Source organism: Columba livia, chromosome 8 (genome assembly GCF_036013475.1).
Source record: "Columba livia isolate bColLiv1 breed racing homer chromosome 8, bColLiv1.pat.W.v2, whole genome shotgun sequence".
Classification (NCBI taxonomy): domain Eukaryota; kingdom Metazoa; phylum Chordata; class Aves; order Columbiformes; family Columbidae; genus Columba; species Columba livia.
Window position 1 is genome coordinate 9692781 of NC_088609.1, and position 22723 is coordinate 9715503.

Here is a 22723-nt window from a genome sequence, read left to right on the forward strand (position 1 = left end):
TGTCGCACATAGGTGACACTGCTACATCTCAGCACCGTAGCAGCTTCGTGCACCCGCAAAAGCCCTTCGGGGCGATGCCTTTGTGCCCGCAGCCCCGGGGCCGCTCCCTTGTCGCTGCCGGGCGGGAAATGGCGGCGCTGTCGGGCGGGGGGGCGGTGTCGGCGGCTGCCAGCACCGGCTGCCAGCACCGGCAGCCCCGTGGAGCGGCCCCGCCAGGCCCCGCCTGCTCGGCGGGTAGCGGGCGGTGCCCGCCCGGCCCTGGCTCACAGATGGCGGCGCGGAGAGCGCGGGATACCCGCGCGGGTTTCAGGCGGCCGGAGGCAGACCCGGGCCCAGCCGTGCCGCAGGGGCTGCTCCGGGCGGCGCGGAAGAGCGGGCAGTTAAACCTGGCGGGCCGGAGCCTCGGCGAGGGTGAGCGAGGAGACACGGGGCAGGGGTGTTTGTGGGCGCTTGGTGCTCTCGCTGGGCCTCTGTTCAGAGAAACGAACGGAGCTGGTGAGGGGCTGGAGCACAAGTGTGATGGGAGCGGCTGAGGGACCTGGGGGGTCCAGCCTGGAGAACAGGAGCTGAGGGGAGACCTTCTGATCTCTGAACTGCCTGAAAGGAGCTTGGAGCCAGGGGGGGTCGGTCTGTGCTCCCAAGGAACAAGCGCCAAGACAAGAGGAAACGACCTAAAGTTGCGCCAGGGGAGGTTGAGGTTGGATGTTTGGAACAATTTCTTTCCCAAAGGGCTATTGGGCATTGGAACAGGCTGCCCAGGGCAGTGGTGGAGTCACCATCCCCGGAGGGGTTGGACAGATGGAGATGAGGTTCTCAGGGACGTGGGGTAGTGCCAGGGTTAGGTTAACAGCTGTACTTGATCTTAAAGGTCTAGACCTGTTTTAGTTGGAACAGACCCTCAAGATCATCAACTCCAACCATTAACCTGTAGTTCTATGCTTGGCAATGTCATCCTGGCAGTACTGAAAAAATAGGGAGGGACCAACAGCCATGAATATTTCCTGCCATTTGTTTGCAGCTCAGCTTACTTGTGGCTGTTGCTGGCAGATTTCCAACAGCATGTTATTGTCAGTTCTGGAAAAATGTCTCTAGAAATACAGTTGACTATATGTGCATATGTATATAGAATCACAGAATCGTTTGGGTTGGGAGAGACCCCCAGGTATATGAAAAGCATTACAACAGTAGAAGTTTGAGAGTAAATAGAAGAATTTAATTGATGCGTGTGTTTGTTTATTTAGTGCCTCAACATGTGTGGCGGATAAATTTGGATACTCCAGAGGAAGCTTATCAGAATCTCTCTTTTGGTGCTGCGGATCGCTGGTGGGAGCAAACAGACCTGACCAAGCTGATACTGGCCTCAAACAAGCTGCAGAGTCTGTCAGAGGATGTCAAACTTCTGGCTGCACTCACTGTTCTGGATGTAAGTCCAATGATCATGTTGTGGTGCCACTGTCCTCTCTGGAGGAGGTGGGAAAACATGGTCCTAGATCTTTGTTTCCATTTCCCTGCAGTGGTGAATGTGGAGACGTGGCACTGGTGTCTTCTCAGGATAAAGAAGAAATGGTTACAGGTTGCTCTGTTAATATATCTGTTTATACACCAGTGGCAGGTACTGATCTGTAGAAAGATCTGGGAAGTTTTATTGTGGACACGGAAGGAAGGGCTGTTACCGGATGCAACCGCTTTTTCTGCACTCCCCCTTCCCTCCCCCCATCATATCTAATCTCTCAGTGTTCACTATCAATTCAGTAGAATTTTGCCAGATTGGCAGTTGCAGTGCTGCTGTTGGTAATTGATTTGAGCCATGTACATTGCTGTTACTTGTGCACAAAATTAGTCTGTGTATTATTTAGCTTGATTTGTTTCTGGAGTAGGGAAGGAAAACCTGCAAGGTACAAATTAGTAACTGTATTCTAAAAACTTTATTTTCCAGGTGCATGATAATCAACTGACATCGCTTCCTTCTGCTTTAGGACAATTAGAAAACCTTCAGAAACTTGATGTCAGGTAAGTACATGTTACAAAACTGGAGCATGAGTAATATTGCAGTGACTTTTGTGGTATGAATAAGAGATTGCAGTATATCAAGTTTTATTTCAGAAAATTAATTTCAGATTTTTAACTAGAGAATGTAAGTATATTGAGAATCCCAAGTTTTGGATCAAAACTGATGATCTTAGGTTTGTTAGAATTATTGTCACTAGCGTTCAAAGTCGCCGTCTTACTTTGGAAGGTGAAAATGGTGATATTTTTAATAATTACACAAAAGCAATGTCTGCATACGTTTGCTTTAATCTGGCAGATTTGACTGAAAATATTTTTTGCCATGAATAATATACATTGGAAATAATTGTATAGATCTTGTTCAGGCTGGAAAGTTTATAATCTTCTGTTTACTGGAGTAATTTTGTAAATTTGTGCACGGGGATAAAGAGCGTATGCTGCCACAGCTATGTGAACTACATAAAGCAAAACAAATTAAGATCCAGCTGGAATATTGTAAATTCAGATGAGGACTAAAAGCATTCTTGAACAAACAAACAAACACACAAAATGAATTTCTCCCAGGAAATGAATCCGTTGTAGAGGGCTGTCGCAGTTGTAGGAGGCAGATTTTCCTTGGGGGTGACAGTACCCGGCACAGCAGGTGTATGTGCTGTAGCATGGGAATGTTTTGCTGCAGCACAGGAATGTTTTGCTGGAGCTTATCTCGCTGCAGATGCAATTAATAGTTGGTCTGTGCCACACGAATATCCAGTGTATGTGATGCTGGGTGCGCTTCGTCTGTGCTCTGGAGTGTGAAGACTTTGCGTTTCAATAGGCTGTGTGTGGTTTTGATAATACAGCCGATACAAGCGTTGAAGCTCTTGGTTGGATAGTGTTGCGTATAACAGCAATGTTCTGTATGCAGTTGTATTCTTAAAACTACTTAGTAAATGCTTTTTGCCTTTGTGTTCTGTGTTTTAATACCAGCCACAACAAACTGAGAAGTATCCCAGAGGAGCTGACGCAATTGCCACATTTGAAGAGCCTTCTTCTTCATCACAACGAGCTGACTCACTTGCCGGCAGGGTTTGGGCAGCTTGTCAATTTAGAAGAACTAGTAAATTACAACTTTTTGAAAAATATTTATTTGTGTAGAAAGGCTATGTTTTGTTACTGCTAATGGTAGAACTTTGTGAATATCCTGGTGACTTTCGTAGATTGTCAGCTATTACACGGTGGGCTTTATTTTGTTGTTTGAAACCAAGTTTTGCTCTTGGTTTGCTAAATATGTTAAGAAATATCAAATCCCTTGTAATCTCTCAGTCATGGGAGACTTGTTTCTTCTTTTCATATCCTGGGAGATCCTGAAGATCTCAGCCATCTAATTTTAATGTTCTGCCAGTAATTAACTTCGCAGTAGCAGTACTCATGGGATATTTTAAACATCTCTATTTCTAACCTTTCTCTCTTTCTTTTTTTAATCTTCAGGATCTGTCCAACAACCATCTCACAGACATTCCAACAAGTTTTGCTTTGCTCATTAACTTAGTGCGTCTCAATTTGGCCGGTAACAAACTCGAGAGCCTACCTGCAGATATCAGTGCCATGAAAAGTAAATTAGTTTCCTCAGATTATTAAATGCCATGTAGCCAGCTCTGTAGTCATGTTCAGAAACATAGTTCATATTATTCAGGATTGAAAAATACATTCTTAAAGTGTTAATGTATTCTCAAGAAATCTAGTCCAGAATTATTTTTAAAGATCAGCTACTATATGTCGTCTTGTGGTTTATATTTCTGGATAAATGGGGCACAGAATGATCAGAAGAGTTTAAGAATTAATATTATTCTGTTTAGAAGTTATTAGTTTTAAGACTGCAATAAGAAATTGACAATTTTTTTCTTTATTCACATTTTGAGTGGAAAATAAAGTATAAATGAGAGACAGCTGAAATTATTGGAGAGAAAAATATAACACCAATTATAGAGTAACAAAATTGACTTCTAGTATTAGAATGTGAAATCCCAAGGTGACTCGTGGTTGATATGAAGTGCATGTTTAATAGGTGTGGCAGATCCACAGGAGCAGCAGGGCACAGCCAGCATTGAGAGATGCTGCAGAAATTACCTCCAGACCTTTCGGAGATGTCTGTGAGATCAGACCCTTGCTTGCCAAGGGCTAATGTCTGGCAGTGCCACTGAAAGCATTCCAGAACATTCTATGAAAAAACAAGATGCCTTGTTTTCAGGCATGTTGATGTTAACTGATCTGTTTTCTGCCAAAATTCTGGTTGGTGAAATGCTGTTAAATTTATTATAAACCCCACGATTTTTATGCTTCTGTAGAAAACAACTTTTGTTTTCTCTTATTATCCAATTTGTCACTTGTCCATTTACTTCATCAGGCTTAAGACAACTGGATTGTTCTAAAAACTACCTGGAAACCGTACCTTCTAAAATAGCAACTATGGCATCTTTGGAACAACTTTATCTGAGAAAAAATAAATTACGTTCCTTACCAGAATTTTCCTCCTGCAAGTTACTGAAGGTAAGGTTTGAAATGGTTGGTACACTGCGAATGTATTTGCTGGAGACTGTTAAAGTAATGACAGTTACTTTGAACACAGATTTTTGCGAATTGGTGTGATCAGAAGTTCTTTGTATAGAACTCTGATTCAGACATCCCCATTTTTATTTACTGCCCACATGGGTCAGTCTTAAGGTCATTTGGAAGACAAATCTGCAGAGTACTCTTCAGATTTGGAAAATAAATATTTAGAAGAGCAAAGACTGAAAAAGTGGATCTAGTATTTCCTGCAATGGTTATTTTTTATCTCTAGTAACATTTTCTGGATATAATTACTTCGTTCATGATAATATTTTTCTTTATAACTGTAGAGAAATTATACTACTTTTTTCTTTTAGCATAGTCAGATCTTCCAGATATTTAATTCCTAACATGTTTAAAATTGAAAGTCACCCGTCTCATAACATCAGAATATGGTTACTCAACTAATAGACAAATGAGCGGGCCAGTGTGTATCAGCACTGTATCACTGTGCTGTTTCCACTGACCAAATCCATCCAAGAATGCAGATATCTTCTTAGTTCTGCATAGCTCTGAGCTGAGCTGTTACAATCCCCAGCTATTTCAGCATTTTCTAACAAAATGTATGTTGGTGAGTGAAGCTCTGTGCCTCAGTGCATCCAGCAGCACGTGTATACTCTTTTTGGTCTCAAGAACCATTGAATTTTCCCATTTTAAGTGAAACACTTCCAGTAGGGACACGGAGAGCTGCCCTTGAGATTTCCTGTAACTTGGAATTTAAGGAACTTCTTGAGTAAAGAAGTTGTTGACAAGTTCTTGACGAAAGTGGAGCAAATTTATCCCTAGCTTGGGGATGGAAATCAAACCTGAGGGCTCTGTGACAGTTTCAGAAAAGCCCAGTTCAGACTCATGTCTCTGGATCTTCACAGGCTTTGATATTTCATGTGCAAATGTAAGGAAACACAGGTGTGTATTTTCTCCACATCATTGTATGTTTTTGCCAATGCATGATTTAGGAGATAAATAAATTATAAAGTAATTTTAATAGAGTAACATCATTGTGGGTGATCTTTGTTTCCATAGGAATTACATGCTGGTGAAAATCAGATCGAAACATTAAATGCAGAGAATCTGAAGCAATTGAATTCCCTCTCTGTACTGGAACTTAGAGACAACAAGATAAAATCAGTTCCTGATGAAATTACTTTGCTTCAGAAGCTGGAGCGACTTGACCTGGCCAACAATGATATCAGTAGGTAATATTAAAAACTGCATTATGTCTGTGATGAGGCTTAGCTAATGACCTCTAATGACAACTAATTCTATAGCTGATGTATTCCACTTGGTAAAATGGGATTAAAAAAGGACTCCGTCATAAAATAAAGGAACCCTTTCTGTGTTATGTAAATGCTATGAGCAAACTGCGCCCTTCTTACATGTAATATGTTCTGTATCCTGTTATTTGAACCTGAACTTCAGAATACCAGGCCATCTGACAAACCACTGCAAATTGTTTAGATTTAGTTTTGAAGCTCCTTTGAAATGGGTCGTTTCCATTTGCAGGTTACCTTACACACTGGGGAACCTTTCTCAGTTGAAATTCCTGGCATTAGAAGGAAATCCTTTGAGAACCATTCGAAGAGACCTTCTGCAAGTAAGCACTCTAGACAGTGTATCAAATTTGGTGATGTTGCATGAGTATGTTAACCAAATTGTGTAACCAGAGCATTAAGTAAGGTTAGAAAACACATGGATTTCAAGTAGCTGGTGCAGCTTTAGTCCATCTCTTTGGTTTGTGTGTGCTGTGGTTTGGGTGCTCTTCCCACTGCAGTTTGATGCGATGCATGAGACCCTAGGAACTGTAGAACAAAGGTGCTCCCTGTTTCTTAGGACCTGTTTCTGATTGCTACAGAAGCTGTAATGTAGGTTGCAAATAAAACTACTACTGCTACTCTAGAATTCCCTTTTGTTTTCTCTCCAGCAGGCCCCTCTTCTTATTGTTGGTATACATTACTTTTCTGTGTTTTTGCCAGTGTTAGAAATGTTTAGAGAGCACTGGGATTCTTTAAAAATAGGAACACTGAAGACTTTCTGTTGAAGTGAAGTTTTGCAATATCTGTCAGAAGAGGGAAAACATCGTGTGCCTGATTAAGTGGGCATTATATGCACTAAGTTAATGAACTGGGGTTCTGCAGATGGAAGTCATACATGATTTCAGAGTTCAAAGTGGGCTTAAAATGCACATGAAAAGAAACCTGGGTTAGTGCTGCCTGCCCACTTTAGCGCTGGTATTCCCTGGCTTCTGAGGGTTTGCTGTCTTTCAAAGCTAAGAGCATAGATGTGCGTAATCTCTCGTGTATATTTCACATTTGAGCAAAGGACGGATACAAGGATTCCATTATGATATTTTATACTTATACTGTCTTGATCCATTCCCAACACTGCAAATTCATATAAATGGAATTTTATATGCCTATATAGATTTTGTTGCACTTGATTTAGAGGAGTAATTGATAAAGCTTGTAGGGTTCCCCAGACGCTTCTTAGCAGCAGGTGAATACTGAGGACTGGCAGGGACTGGGGTAAGTGTAGCCTAGCAGGCACAGATTCTTTTGTCTCTGTGTTATCTCAGCAGGTTCCTTGTGAGAGTCCTTCCCCTTCATTTCCTTCAACCCCTCTGCATTCAGATCATTCAGTCTCTTACTGTGTATAATATAGTTGTCAGCTGGAATGAGACATATTAATTCATATTCAGCACTTCAGGTCAGTCCCTGGTTTTAAAGCATCAAGGAGAAGCGTGTAAAATTGTAAGGAAAACATAGCTTTATCATAAAAGCTATGTGTGAGATTATGTTTAATTGCTCATAGATTGCGCAGATGATAACTGTGTTTGACCAGCAGAAGTTGCTATGAGAGGAGTGAAGGTAAAATGGAGAATCCAGCTGTTAAAAATCCACACAAATTATGTCAACTGAAGTGTTTTACCCAGACTTTGTAATTTTGGACATAAAAAGTTCCTGGAACACTGAGCAGTCAACTTCCTTGACAAATTTTAGATTTCTTCCCCAAAGCGTAATCACGCTAGACATTTTTCAAGAGGAGATTAAGTTCATTTGAACGTTTTTTACTTGTTCTTGGAACTGGCTAACTCCTTCAGATAAAAAACTAAAAATGTGGAGCCTGAGGTAGTGATGTGGAATTGGAAATTTTCAACTGGAATAAATAAACAGAATTGTGAATAGGCAAATTCATACACTGTTTCAAAGAGGGTTTTTCTCTGGAAAGCATCAGGTGGCTTTTATAGTCTGCAGTGCCATGGGCTCCACTTGTGTGCCTGGAGTTGTCGTTGTGCAGCTGTGGAAACACTGGCTGGCAAACGCTTATTGACCTCTCTTTTGTGTTTTCTTTTAAGAAAGGCACACAGGAACTTCTGAAATATCTAAGAAGCAAAATCCAAGGTATGTTCCTCCATTGCATTGTATCTTAATGAGAATTATTCTAAGAAATTCAGGTAGAACCTATGAAGGGTACCTGTTTCAATCCAGTTATCCTTCAGTTATCCTGCAATAATAGAGTTTTCTTCACTTATCAGTTTGCTCTGCTATTTTAGTGCTGTTTCTTATTCTGGTAGATAAAACCAAATAACAAACATTCATTATTGAGGATTATAATTTAGAAAAATAATCGGAAGCATTTTCCCCCAGTCCCTTTATGTATTTTGCATGAGGAATTCCAGTAGTTTTTCTATTTTTCCTCTAAACATTACGGGGAGTTTACAGAAGGGGTTCTTCTCAAGCTTTGCCATCTGTCTGCTGCCCTGGTCACTGTATAGAGGAGCAGATGAGGTTTTGCAGAGGTATTCTGTATTATTCATTCCCAAACAACACGGGCAGTACAGTCCTGGGATTCCTAGAGTGTACGTGCATGGAAAAGTCTGGGTGATGCCATGAAAACTGCCCTGCAGCTGACTAAGGATACAATAAGTTTTTGGGGAAGAAAGTAACTGATTATTTTAAACATCATTCTAATCCTGGCCTGTTAGAATTCATCTTTCTAATTCATCTAATAGTCTTGATCCCAACATGTCCTATGGAAATAATTAGAAAGTCATAAAGCAGAAAATGAGATGAAATATTTCAAGGGGATTACTTCTCTGTGCAAATGCTGCGTGCTTTCTGCAGAATCCTCTCTGCTACTGTGGACTGCAGAGCGCCTAGATGATTCTGTATCACATTTCTCTAACAGATGTGGTACTTTGTAAAAATAAACTGGTAGTATTAAAAAAGGGAACAAAAAGTTGCTAATTGCTTTTGCACACTCAGGTCACTTTCCCAGGCTTCTAATTTGACTGAGATATTTTGGGTTTGGTTTTGTTTGTTTGTGGTTTTTGTTTGGGTTTTTTTGTTTTGTTTTGTTCTGTGTTTCCTAAGCAAAAGAGCAGAGATGAAAGTTTATTTTTTTATATAGGAAACAGGCTGTCACAGTCTTTAAGTAACTTTCGTGCTGGGGAGATTAAATTCTTTGAAAACAGGAATTCAGTTTGCCATCTTTAGAAATCTTCATCTTAAGGTTTAAAACATGAAGTAGGCAAAATGACTGAGTTCACTGGTCATGTTAAAGGTAATATGGAAATGATTATGCTGCACTTAGCACAAAGTTATGAACTTCTTAATTTAAAAGGGGCCTTCATAATACCTGCAGGCAACTTGTATTGAAAATGGTATGTGTGCATTTTCCTTTTTGCCAAGTGGGTTTTTTTGCCGTGTGCCAGAGGATGGCAGTATTAATTAGGTTACTGCAGCATAAAAAATTGCTTCAAAATGTCAGGTTCCATGCAAATATGACACATTATTAACTTGACATAAATGAATTGGATGCTAGAGTGCATACTCAGAAGCTTATCTGGTGAACTATAATAATATAATTGTGGATGATAAAAGTAGCTAATGTGTTGCATGTACAACAGTGCCTGTGATTTTACCTGTTCCGGTGTCTCATTTGAAGCTGAACCAGCCGCAGTCCTGTTTCTGTAGAGGCTGAAACTGGAGCAAGGCCTCTTTTTGCTTGTTTTTGGCCTTTATTAATGAAGGGATAACTAGTTGGGACTGGGTGCAATTGTTAGTAGACTTTTATTCATGAATGCTGCTGAATTTCCATGGAGTTTTGTTCAATTTTTTTAGTGGAAGTTGCTTTTATTATCCTTTCCCCTGGTGAGGTGTGTGTGAGTCCCTGGGGTGTGATGCCACCGCTCGGATGTGCAGAACAGTGGGTTTAATCTCTTGCATTTCTTAAACATTCCATGTGGCCTTGCCCTGCCCATAGCTTTGTCACCTGGATTGCAGTTAGCAAAATGGACTCTGCAGAGGAGGGAGTCATGGGGGTTTCCATCAATATTTTAGTTATAATTGCGGCCATCTGGGTCATTCAGAGCACTGCATCTGCTGGCAGTTCTGTGACTGTACGTGTGTTCTCTAGACGAGCCCAGCCCCACCGGAGAGCCCCCGGTGACTGCCATGACCCTTCCCAGCGAGTCCAGGGTCAACATGCACGCCATAACCTCACTCAAATTATTGGAATATAGGTATGTGTTTTGAAATACTACCTATTTTTCTAAAGTTGTAAGAACTCTTTCTTATTTTTTTTACCCTTCACAATATGTACCAAACTGTCTGCAAATCCTGCTGCATTTGTGCATTTTTCACTTCAATTTGTGTGCTCGGGAATAGGCAGAATTGAATTGCAGGTGTATTTAATTATTTCTTTGTATTATCAAATATTCCACGGTGACATTGCTTTTAACTCACTGAAATGCTTAATACCTTCAGGTGCTTTTAGTACCTTTTAAACTTCTTTAGCGATTTTCATTAAGTCTTAGCACATCTTGTAGTGGGTGAATATCTCTTCAGTTATTTCTTAAATGTAACCAGCAATATGTTAGGTTGGGAAAGGGGGAAAAAACCCTGTTTGCAGAGAAGTGCTGGGTGAAATCCGCAGTCGTGCTGGGAGCTGGGGGCGGTGAAAGGGCTGGGCAGTCCTTTGAGGACTTCAAACTGTAGATATTTACATATCTATTCTACTACTCCTCTTTTTCTAAAAGAAGATGAAAATGTCTTGTTAATAAGTAGGAAACGCTGAACTTGAGTTAGTGAGCTAAATCCGTGTCATTGTTCAGTGAGAAGCAGGCAGCCGTGATTCCCGATGAAATGTTTGACGCGGTCAGAAGCCATCCTGTCGCCACTGCCAACTTCAGCAAAAACCAGCTGAGTGAAGTTCCTCCAAGGTACGTTTGTAAAGATCTTTCTCTGTTTCTTTATTTTCTATGCTTGTTCCTCAGCATCTCGTGTTTTTTTCTGATCAAGTGTATTTACACTTTATGCTGTGTATGTGTGTGAATATACTTCGACACATCAATGAAAATATAAGTGAGATGCTGAAAAATCCTCTTGCATTTCTCGAAGCGGCAGCACACAGGTGGTTCATTGATCAGCACAGGGACTGCAGGAAAAGCAGCTTGGCCACTCTCAGTGCATGACACGTTTGTCATCTTGCTTTGCTCAGGATTGTTGAAATGAATGAGGGGAAACTGATGTGGCTTCCAATCATAATCAAGTGCTGTACCTCACAGCAGTGTCGTGTTTCCTCTATAAAGCCGCCATTATCCCACAGCAAGATAATCTGTGTGGATTCACCACTTTATTGGGAGATAGGTTGTACTATAGCTGAGGTTCTATTTAAATTTGGTTTATTCAGATAGCATAATTGTGGGTTTTTTTAAGGAAGCCTAAACAATTTCCCTACCTCTTTTTTTGACGGGTTTTGTGTCCTGTCGCATAGCACTTGATATTACTGTGATTTTTACTTCATCCTCAATCAAGGAAAAGCTTTCTGTTGGCACTAATGGGAGTGAATAGTCATTTTGTGTAAGGAGGAAAATTATTGCATCTCTAGTAGCCCAAGAAAATCCTGAAAGCTGATTTTTAAGGATACCACCACATTTGTGGGGGTAACTTATTTCTGTTCTTGGACCCAAGTGTGCTGAATGTTTAACCTTTAGCCCACAGAGCTTGCAGAGGTGCCATCTCTTTCTCATAGGAAAAAACCTCTTTTCAGTACAGTTTGTAGAAAATCAGTTTAGTGAGATAATGCTTGTGCCTCCTGTGCTTTTGCATTCCCTGAGGAGGAAGGTGTAGGTGTGCAGCTGCTGGTGCCAGAGAATTCATTTTGCATCCAGACAGGAGAGAGGAGCATTTAGTTCATTCAGTTACCTTGGTTTTAGGACTAAAACAGAGATTCTGTGTTACAGAGATTCAACAGGCTAACTTTTTGAGCTGTTAAATACTTCACACCAAAACATCTTAATATAATATCCTTTTACAAGAAGGAGCAAGAATGCTGTTTCCTGGCATCTGTAATAGCAGAAAGCGGAACAGAGATGAAAGATGGAAATAAAATAATCTAGTTCTGTTTCTCTGCTAAGATGGATGGTCTTTTTGTTAAAACCTGTGCAGGGCAAGGAGAGGGCAGCGATGGGCATCTGTGCCGTAGTTCCTGAAATAGCTCTTCACTGCATTGAGTAAAATTTGCTCTTCTAATCAGCAAGAGAAAATTTACCCTTCTAATAACTTCAGAAAACTGATTCTGAGCCTTGTCTTTACTTGGGGATTAGGACTCCGGGACAGGCAGCTTTCACAGGTAAAGTTTCCATTATCTTCACTCCACAAAATTGCTTCAGAAATGTCAAGAAACACAGTGTCCTTGATTTATAGAATAAAGCAGGTTTGGTTTTTATTTTAAATAACTTAGAAAATGAAATGCAAACGCGAGCTTCCATAACAGGAGTATATTCATATTTGGTTTCAGGATTGTGGAGCTGAAGGACTCGGTTTGTGATGTCAACCTTGGCTTCAATAGAATCTCATCTATTTCCTTGGAGCTTTGTGTGCTCCACAAATTGACACATTTGGATATCAGGTTTGTGATGTGTGTTGGACTCCCTTTCTCAGTAACTGATTTTCATGCCTTTCCAAACCAGCCATCTGTTACAGTGGAATAGCAGCGCTGAAATAGTTTTTCATTTCCCAAAATGCCTCTGTGACAGCTGAGTGACCGGCAGATCTGAAATAGCAAGTGCCCCAGATTTAGGCATTGGTTAAAGAAAACTGCAAAAAACAGGTGGATGAGCTCTGAGACTTGCTGTGAGGCATGAAAGGGTCTCAGGGATGTTAAGTTGCTATCTAAAAACAGCCTCTTCTCCCCCAAACTCAGCAGAGAATCCTGGAGGGCGGCTGAAAGTGGTGCAGTGAAGGCACACTGTAGGGATGTTATTTAGTTAGTTATTTACTGTCATTTCACCTTCGCTGCTTCTGAAAAATGCTCATTGCTTTTGCTTAGACATCCTGACCAGCTCACTGGCGTTTCTTGTCTTTGGCGTTTCACAGAATGAGAAGTGGCAAAGCACCATTGCAGGGACAGGTTTTTTACTTTGGTTGGGTTTAAAGTCACATAGGTCTAAGTCTGGTGTCTTTTAGTGAGTGGTCTGTATGTTCCTGTGTCACCCTCAGGAAATACTGTGTTTGTCCTTACAAACCCCTCTTTTCTTTGTATATAAGAAGCTTCTGAACAGCTTCCTGTGGTGGGAAACAGCAGCATAAACAGGTTTAACAGCAAACAGGTACCAGGCTACAGGAATTCTGAAGATGTTTAGAGTTATTCCACTGATTCGCTTTGGCACCAAGATCTGGGCAGTTTCACAAGCTCCTCTGAAACGCGAGGAGCTGAGCTGCCAAGCGGGTTTGTGGAGCTGTTGGATGCTTTGAAATACTCGGGAATCTTCAGCAGACAGACTTAAATCTGCTGCTGACAGAAATGAGAATGCAAACCTGGCTTGCATTAGGTAGCGTCTGTACTTGAGCGTGGTCTTGACCCATTTCTGAAGCAATTAATTGGTTTAAGACAGCACGTTAGCACGGATAAATATGTGTATTCTGTCTCTGTGGATTCTTAACTGAAACTTCATAGAAGTTAGTGATTATTGTTTGTCTTCATTTGCTCCACAGAAATAATTTTTTGACGTCTTTACCTGAGGAAATGGAGGCACTGGCAAGACTGCAAATAATAAATCTTTCTTTTAATAGGTAAGCAACTATTTAGATTTTTTTTTTAATATATATTCAATAATAAACAGAGCTGGACTGAATTCAATACAATGTAAGAATGAGAAGGCACTTGATCACCAGCTGTGAGCTTAACACAGAGGAAGTGCCTGTACTTCTTTACACAATGGATCGTGTATTTTTGGAACTTAGCACCACAAAACATTTGGAGAGAGACTGGTTAAAAAAAGAGATTAAACAATCTTGTGAACTATATATCAAATACTGGATACCAACAGGGCTGCCCTTTGGCATCCATAATACAGCAGCTCTGAACTAACAGGAGCTATAACACTCTCAGATTTTTAAGGCTGCTAATTCTTTTAATGCCCTATTTCTGACTTTCTTTGTTTTGCTTCCTTTTTCTTCCCGAAGATTTAAAGTTTTTCCCAGCGTCCTGTATCGCATGGGAGCACTGGAGACCATCCTGCTCAGCAACAACCAGGTGGGGTCCATAGACCCTCTGCAGCTGAAGAACATGGACAAGCTGGGGACGCTGGATCTGCAGAACAACGACCTCCTGCAGGTGCCACCAGAGCTTGGAAACTGTGAAACTCTGAGGTGTGTGTCCTAACTGGTGACCCGGTTTATGTACATATATATATATGTAGGTTTGTGTAAATCTGTCATTTACCTTGTTGGTATGTACAGACACTGCTGGTGCACCTATAGACCAGCTGAGCCAGGGCACATTTAGCTCCTTACCTGTGTAACTCATGTTAGTATGACAGAAATAGGACAACCCTCTCTAAAGGATGTCCAGAGAGCCGTGGCTGAATATCCTGTCATTGTACACCTCAAAATAGACAGTTATGCACAAGTGATTACTCTCGTCAAAGACAACAAGTCCCTGGTCCCTGTGGTTTTCCCCTTTAAGGACACTTTCCAGAGGGACTTCAAAAATACAAAATAAAACACCACCTCCCCCTAAAACAAAAACCTCCACAGAGATTTATGTGCACCAAGGACTAGCGGACCAGCAGCTAAGCTGGGAAGTGGAGGGTTATGATTGAATGTTGTTTCCCCTTTTACTGTGCCATTTCTGTATGTCAGAAGTTCTTTTTCTCACTCTTTCTTCTGGCAGAGGCTTGCGAAAGAAGTAGGGGGTGTGTGTATTGTGTGTCTACAATAATGCACCAGCACTGATTTATTAGCGTAAGTTAATATTTAGATGTCTCTCAAGAAGATAAGTTAGTGTGAACGAGGGAAGCAGAAATTGAAATTCTTTTAGTAGAAAAGAGGAGGAATTATGACTTTCAAAAGATTTTAAAACCTATGAATGTGTTGGTACAAGGAAAAACCCTTATATGAGTAGCTCACGCTCTGTGTTTCTCCAGGACCCTGCTGCTGGAAGGCAACCCATTCCGCACGCCCCGTGCAGCCATCCTGGCCAAGGGAACAGCCGCCGTGCTGGAGTACCTGAGGAGCCGGATCCCTGCATGACGCAGGACAGACAGACAGGAACAGAAGGAACCTGTCTGACCAAGCGCTGCCAGGCTTTACTGCCCCGGCTGTTTGGTTTTAATATTGATTGTAATTTGCATGTTAAGAACTCACCTATGAGACGTTTTCCCCTCAAGGCTGCACGATGCAGGAGTGTGTTTTGAAATACCACAATATATGTTTACACTTTTTGTAATCAAGAATGCTGTCGAAAGCTGCCTTCAGTAATAGCAATGATGTTTTTTCTACAATTAAGATAAAGTTTAAAAGAATTGTCAACATCAAAGTATTTGAGCAAAAGGCAGAAGTAAACACTTTGATTTTGTGTACCTGTTTTACAATCTCCTGTAAGGTGTTTATCCCTCTGCTGGTGATAAAACACTGGACCCCTCAAGCTGTGTGACGGTGCTGTGGACACGGTACGAGATGCGCTGCACCCGTGCGCGTCTCACAGAAAATAAGCAGAAGGTGGTTGCTGTTGGTAGCTGCACTGACACAATAAAAGTTTCCAGGCGGATGGTTTGGGTTGGTTTTCTGTTTTTTGTCAGCATTAAACTGTCCCAGTTCTGAATGTGTCTGGAATGAATGTAAAATACACTTGATGCATGCTCAAGATCTCCAGGTTTGGGGAGGACCGGAGGTGTCTGTACCGCACGCGCAGGACGTGACCCCGAGAGGAGCAGAGCTGCGGGACACCTGGAAAAACCTGTGCCAGGAGAGGGACAGGGAAGGACAGGGTAAAATGTGAAACATACGTGATTGCGTCTTTGTGCAGGAAGAACAGTGACTCTCGCTTCCTGGGCTGTGCACAACAGCGTTTTTGGAAACCTCAGATCCTTTCCAAGAGTAAAAGATGACAGAAATGAATTACAATAAGGTGACGTTTTTATTATTTATACAATAAAGAGACTTTTTTAATGTTATTCAAAACACTTTTTTTAAATACTGAAAAAGTTGGGTACACCAAAGCCGAAAAATGGCTCTGCTATACACTGCACAGCATTGGTTTAGTCCCTGTATTTGTTTTATGTACAGAAGCATCTGCAAAATGCATTCGAAACACAATATACACCTTACGGATAAGTGTCATACATGAAAGAAAACTGGAAGGATACAACCTGCATGTGCAAATTAACTAACAATATAATTGATTGCACTGAATCAATAGATTTAAAATAGAATTTTTGAAGTACCTTTTTGCACATAAAATGAAGCAGCTTTCAAGTTCAGGAAGTCTTTATACTGCAAAAAACATTAAGTACATTCACAATCTATGTTAATAAAGTAGTAAATATTTCTTCATTCAGCTTTATTTACATTAATACCGTAATTAAACTGAAAAGTACAGTTAGTCTTTTGTAATATAGCAATCTTTTGACACATACAAAAATGACCATTTTTCTGTATATAATTTAAGCTCAAAATCACAATTATCTCAAAATATTAATTACAATACAGCCATCTCCATCATAATTAAACATGTCTTTTATAAAATGGTAAAATTTTTAATAAAGTAAGCTGTTGGTTCGGCCTGGGATACAGTACTCACGAGTAGAAAAGGGCCGAGCGCTGGGATCTGCGGGCACAGAGCCGGGAAGGCCCCAGGAATTCCTACGCTATGCAGGGATGTCGCTTCAGAACCTTGGCTGGAACTGTCCGGGAAGGGGATGGGCTAAAGGCTTTTTATTTATGTTTTTAACAGAAACTATTTAAATTCTATGATTTGCAAATACAATCTGATGAAATCTGCTTTTCCCCAGGTGCTACCGCAGTGCCGCCCACCATCCCCAACAGTGTGCAAAACAAAACCAAGCCACCACCTAATTCCTATCCTGTCCAAACTACTGGCCTGAAAGTTGTATCGGTCCGTTGTATTCTGCTCACACCGGTACGGCTGACACGTGAAATAAATCCTTAGTGCCTGAAACACAATGGTACGTCTTTGTGCGCTTGCTCAAAGTGGAATTTTGGAAGGCAGAGGAGGGGAACGGGCGCTGCGGTGGGATGGGCTGTGGGTGCTCAGCAGCGGGGAGCTCAACCTTCAGATCAAACTTCATTCACATTTGGAAATTCTAACTGTGAAATCCCCCCAGTTACAAGTGCTGCTGAGGTAGGTGGTGACCCCACGATGGGGGCTGCTCACCCCCTGCGCCTGGCTGGGATTGCGGCAAAGGGACATGGGGGTCAGACCTGTTCCTGCGGGGTGGGAAGGAGCCGGGGGGGGCACTAACCCCCTGAGCCCCCCGAAATCAACACCCTGAGCCCCATTGCCCAGCAATGAGCCTGGCTCAGCTCCCGAGCCCATGTCCTGCATGCGAGCACATCGAAATTGGTAGGTTTGCACATAACACTGCCTGTGCATTTGCTGTTGCATATATCTCTATCAGATATATACACATATATACACATTTCTATAAACAAACCTTTTTATTTTCATTGCATAAGGTAATTAGATGCTATATTACAAGCCAGAGAGGTTTAACCAGGGAACATCTTTACATTCAAAGTGCTTATTAGCAGCAGCAAACCAATCTCCTGAACATCTCCTACTGTAATTTTCAGCTGAATTTTTGGTTCATGAAGCTCAGTGGTGTTCTAGAGCACAGGAGCTCACTTTGCAGGTGCTCCTGTATGAGCTAAAAATACAGCTGTTGCAGCAGCGTTTCCAAGGTCTTTTCATCCCCGCTCAGCAAAAGGCCACTCAGCTTTTCCCATGAACCTCTGGCAATTGCAGCATTCGCTGCCCCACGGACGCACTGCACATGCCTTGGGGACAAACGGAGTGTCCCACACATGGCCCGGTCCTGCCCGGGTCCCTGTGCTGAGTCCCTCTGGGACACCCTGACCTGTCCCCACCCCGGGAGCTGCGCGGGGCCGCGAGACACGTGTGCAGACAGGGCCATGTTACAAATTATCTTGGAAAACATCAAACCAGCTTTGAGGATGTTAAATGAGAGATATTATGAACAACTGGCTTCTCAATTTCATCATTTATAAACACCCAGATACACACTGCAAATTGGGGAAATTACGAAGACTGGGGAGTCCTGCAGGCTTCCTGGCGCTGGGCTTTTTTTTTAATCTAAATAAGAAAAGCATTTTGTAAGCAGCTTTTTTTTTCCTCCCCCTTAAGAGCAGCCTTGTGACACAGCTGCAGAAAAGCAGACGTGTTCCCACCAGCCTGGCCGCTGGTCTGGGCACACACGGGATTTCTACTTCATATATAGTAAATAAAAATAAATATCATAACCATGTGCAAAGCATAAACTTAACCTGGTACCTGACCTGCAAACCTGGTCGTGTTTGTGTCTGTGAGGTTACGGGAGACCTTCCAAAAAAGACAAAAGGTACAAGTCATTTTCAAGAACTAATGTAAAAATCCTAAGTAGTCCCATTAAAATAATTTTAATTGCTAATATTATTAGTCCTATGTGAACATCACTTCTGCCAATTGGAATAAAAAGAATGCCAACAAGTAAATATTTGAGGGGTTGTGGGGGTTGGTGTTAAAGCTCCAAACTCTCCATCAAGTCCCTCTGTGGAGCCAGTGGAGTTTTGGCTGAGTGAAGGACTTAACTGCACTCAATTTTATTGCAATTTCCTTTTCATTATAATCTACTAATGAGAGCACTCAGCAGTCTTGAAACACAGCCTGACTGACTGTGCCGCTGCGCTTGAGATCCAATAAAAACATCACATGGAAAAACAGCCGCACACAAAACTCGGTCCGAACAAGCGCTGAAGCTCACCTGATTTTCTCCCGTTTCCCCATTTTTACCTGTCGGTCGGTCCCCTGGTTCAAGGTCCGGAGGCAGAGCCCTCATTGTCCCTCCTGCACCTGCAACTCCCCACGTTTCTGGTGCTATGTGCGGAATCTGGTTTTTGCAGCCCAAAGCAGAGTCCTGGGCAGGATTTGGGGCTGTTCCGCGGGGGAACAGGCTGCGTGGGCACACGCAGAAAAGGGCTTTTCTGCAGGAAAAGACAAAGGCAGCTCCACAGGGCAACTGAGGTGCCTAAATGTCTATTAAGGGACCTCATTCCCATTCAACGTATAATTAACTAAAAGCTACGTAGGTGTCTACAATTTTCTAAATGGTATGTCAAATCCTATTTTCTTTCTTTAAAGGGCAATAAGGACTTACGAATGGCAATGTTTGCCTCTGAAATGCCATGAATGTTGGAAAAGTTTCGACCTTCCCAGAGCCAGTGGGATTTGATGGCACATTATAAAACCACATTCTTGTGATGGAAAACTGAAAGCTCAAAAAATTGAGCAGATAACAATCCAATCACGTGAATTCAGCAAGCTTTTTTAGCTTGTGGTACCGAGATTTTGATTTACTGAAAAGTATTAATTATTTAAATTTATGTTCTGAATACCACCACATCATTTACTCACATTGTAAGTGCTGGGAGGAGCGGGGCTGCTCTGGCTCGTGCGGTGCCCATGGGACAGCAGCTCCCAGCGAGAAAACTGCACCGACCGAGTGAAACTCCTGCGGTCCAGGAACCTGCACGTCCAGCTCGGAGTTGATGTTTCGTTAATATTTATACTAATAAAGTTAATCATCGCTGTAGATGGAGGAGCAAAAGGGAGATGCAAACACCCGCACAGAGGTGGGGTGTCCCCTGGAGCCGAGTGCGGCTGCAGCTGCCACAGAGCCAGGGAAACAAAGAAAAAAAAGGAAAAACAAAATCCAAACAATTAAAAAGCTTGTGCTTCATAACAATATTAGGGCGTAGTTTCTACTGACTAATTTGTAATGTAATTTTTATGTATGGGGTACTTTATCACTTCTATGTGCACAGGTGGTTTTCATGATACGACCCTCTCTGTCCTGCTCAGAACAAGCCTTTCCCAGAGCTGAGCCAGCCTTGGGGAGCCTGAGTTCATTGGGAAACCTCATCTTCAGTGGTTACGACCAGCATGGGGGGAGGATTTGACACGTCCCTGTGCTCCCCGCATGGGCTGAGCCCCCGTCTCTGTGCAGTGCTGTGAGCACAGGGAGAGGAGAAACCAGCAGCGCCAGGCAGGGACAGCGGCCAGAGACAAAGCACGGGGTGACCTCAGCAGGTTTATCTCTGGGGACTTCAACTGGTTTGCCTCAAGCCTGGCCTCAGCCCCTCGCCCACCCACGCGGGAGCTCCTGGTACAGGGGTGTGTCAGGATACTGGGGACACATCAGCTCACAGGGATGCTGATGGCACCGTGCCCAGGACAGCAGCAGAGCCCCACAAAAGGATTTTCATCCCTCTGCATCCACAGAGCAAACAGGGCTTTATACATAACGGCACCATCATCTTTTGAAGCTTAGTTTGATTGGGAGTGTAATTACCTCCACTGGTGCGAGCACGCTGGGAAGAGCAGAAAGGTTTCCTGGCTGTGCCCCGATCCACAGCTCCTCTCCGCTCTGACCTGCGATTTTCGGGGTGTTTCGACGCTCCCCCTGCACCCACTGTACCTGTCACCGGGTCAACACAAACTGGGGACCCTCCAAACATCGGTGGGGAGGTTTTCTAGTGTTTTTCCACCTTGCTGTCAGTTACAAACACGAAGGACGCTCGAGCTGCTGCGCCACCAGCAGCTGTGCAGAACTCTGTGCTGTCACAATTCTCTGCTGGGACCAGCGCCAGGACTTTGACCCGAAGGGTTTTCAAACCGTGTATTTCACTGGGAAAGTTTGTCCCAGGTTCAGCATCATTCGCTGCTCGCCCTTGCACTCAACACATCTTAAATCAAATCTGCTCCCTTTCATGTCAGAAACCTCAGCTCAAAGAAAGGACCTGATAAAGGTTAAAGTCTCCCTGACAGTGAATATAGCGAGCACAGCCTGGACCAGAGCGAAAACACACAACAATGTAGGGCTGGGGGAACGGGCAGGGGAGTAAAGGGCTTAAAATTTCAAATTAAAAAGTTAGATAATAAAATTAGCAGCAATGAAAGACGTTTTACTGCCACCCATCACAACCTTCTTCCATTTCCGAACCACACCTGCCTAAACTCACGGTTTGTCCATTGAGCGTGTTCCCATGGGATCAGCTAAAGCGTCAAACAGGGGGAATTGACCAATTCTCATGTAGGTTATTTATATCTAGGTCCCACGGTTGACAGTAGAATTTATTAAGTATCTCACCCTGTATAGTGATATTTTCACTAATTAATATGGAGCCAGCTATACACACTGCATATGTACAGGTATTTTCATAAGGCATATAATATCTTTGCATTGAAAATAAATGAAAATTATTAAATTTAATTTAATATATACTTTCTTTGAGGTGTTTATGAAAATATTTTTTCTCTATACTTTTTGTATGAGACATGATAGAAATATTTCATGGGAAGTACAGGTTAATATATTTTATCTTTATAAAGGCATATACAACTTTGAGGCAGTGTTTCTGATGGACAGCAGAATTCCTAAAGAATTTGTATGTGCTTCTGTGTTTTGAAATCATATGAAATTGACTTTAAGAAGTAACTTGATTAAAAAAACGCACCAATGCACAGCCAGAGGCTGACAATTAAAACTAATACATAGCCACATGAACAATATATTTATATCGTCTATATATTTTTTTCCAAGATGATTGGTACTAACATATAGTATTATACATTTGGCACTACCGTTTGCCATTGGTCCAGCAATTGGCAAAAATTTGTTTCCTATGTATAAATCTGTTTGAACATTAGATCTGGCTAGACGTATTTAGTATTTATAAAAAAATATTTAGACAGTAAGCTCACGTTGAATAACTAGGTCTACTGTATTCTGGAAACTCTTCAGTAGTAATACAGCTTTCTCGTGTTCCATATGTACAAAACTGTGTCCGTTGGCCTGTAACACAAAAAACAAGAAGAGAAATCCAATGAGATATTATTTAGTGTCTGCATTTTGGGGGAGCATAGGGATATACGAAAATTAAAACCAGGGATAACATAAATAACAGTCACATCATGATTTCCCACCAGCAGGAATCAACACGTTTCTCTCTCCTTCCACCGGATAGACCCTGCAGCCCCAGCTTTGAGCAAGGGCTTGGACTAAGCAACCTCTGGGGCTCCTTCCCAAATAAAATAATTCTGTGATTTTGATATTCCACGTATTTTCTGAAGAAACACTGACTCTGGAGTGCAAGAGTTTCAAACACTGTGGAGCCCAAAGGATGTGAATGCTGCCCAAGGCGGGTCCAGCTTGGGGAGATGCAGACACGCTGCATACACAAAGAGGGGAAAAAATGAATAAACTGCCCAGCTTTAGTGCTGATTAAATCTTTTCTATAATTGGCCTATTTCTATAATTTGCACTATTTGCAATAGTCAAATTTTAAACCCAAATGCCAACAGTTTCCTGAGTGTGATCAGCGCGCCAAAGCAGCAGATCCAGCACAGCGCAGAACGGAGCTGGTTCGGGAAGGTGACGGGTCCCAAACACAGATGCTCTTCACCCAGGCACTGTCCCCAGAGCCCTCCCGGTGCCACCGCGGTGCCCAACGCCATGTCCCTGCCGCAGGGGGGCTGACAGCTGTGGGATGCTCAGTGGGTTCAGCCCCCCCTCCAGAATCCTGTGGTTCTGTGACCCCCTTCCCAC

At 42.3% G+C, this 22723-nt stretch overlaps 2 protein-coding genes across 5 annotated transcripts in view; one reads left to right on the forward strand and one right to left on the reverse strand.

Annotated features, from left to right (window-relative positions):
* Window positions 1-113: 113 nt before the first annotated feature.
* On the forward strand, window positions 114-15648 carry LRRC40 (leucine rich repeat containing 40). Its single transcript, XM_065071921.1, has 15 exons — window positions 114-411; window positions 1242-1423; window positions 1937-2010; window positions 2977-3106; window positions 3478-3601; window positions 4394-4536; window positions 5620-5792; window positions 6100-6190; window positions 7949-7994; window positions 10012-10117; window positions 10709-10816; window positions 12397-12507; window positions 13593-13670; window positions 14064-14249; window positions 15026-15648. Exons 1-15 carry the CDS (start codon window positions 129-131, stop codon window positions 15129-15131), a joined length of 1941 nt encoding a protein of 646 aa, XP_064927993.1. The 5' UTR covers window positions 114-128; the 3' UTR covers window positions 15132-15648.
* A 350-nt stretch (window positions 15649-15998) lies between these two features.
* The window catches only part of LRRC7 (leucine rich repeat containing 7), a 137930-nt gene continuing 131205 nt past the window's right edge, over window positions 15999-22723 (reverse strand). For all 4 annotated transcript variants that reach the window (XM_065071918.1, XM_065071916.1, XM_065071917.1 and 1 more), the window contains one exon: window positions 15999-21970. Coding sequence is in view for 3 of the 4 variants with exons in the window: in XM_065071916.1 (XP_064927988.1) it covers window positions 21863-21970 (108 nt within the window). In the remaining variant the exon portion in view is untranslated. The remainder of the gene's footprint in view (window positions 21971-22723) is intronic.

Bases quoted from the DNA above. Each gene is read 5' to 3' on its own strand.
- LRRC40 (XM_065071921.1), top strand. From the start codon at position 129: ATGGCGGCGCTGTCGGGCGGGGGGGCGGTGTCGGCGGCTGCCAGCACC. The intron at 3,602-4,393 runs GTAAATTAGTTT...TTACTTCATCAG, and splicing joins AGATATCAGTGCCATGAAAA to GCTTAAGACAACTGGATTGT. The intron at 6,191-7,948 runs GTAAGCACTCTA...TTTTCTTTTAAG, and splicing joins TTCGAAGAGACCTTCTGCAA to AAAGGCACACAGGAACTTCT.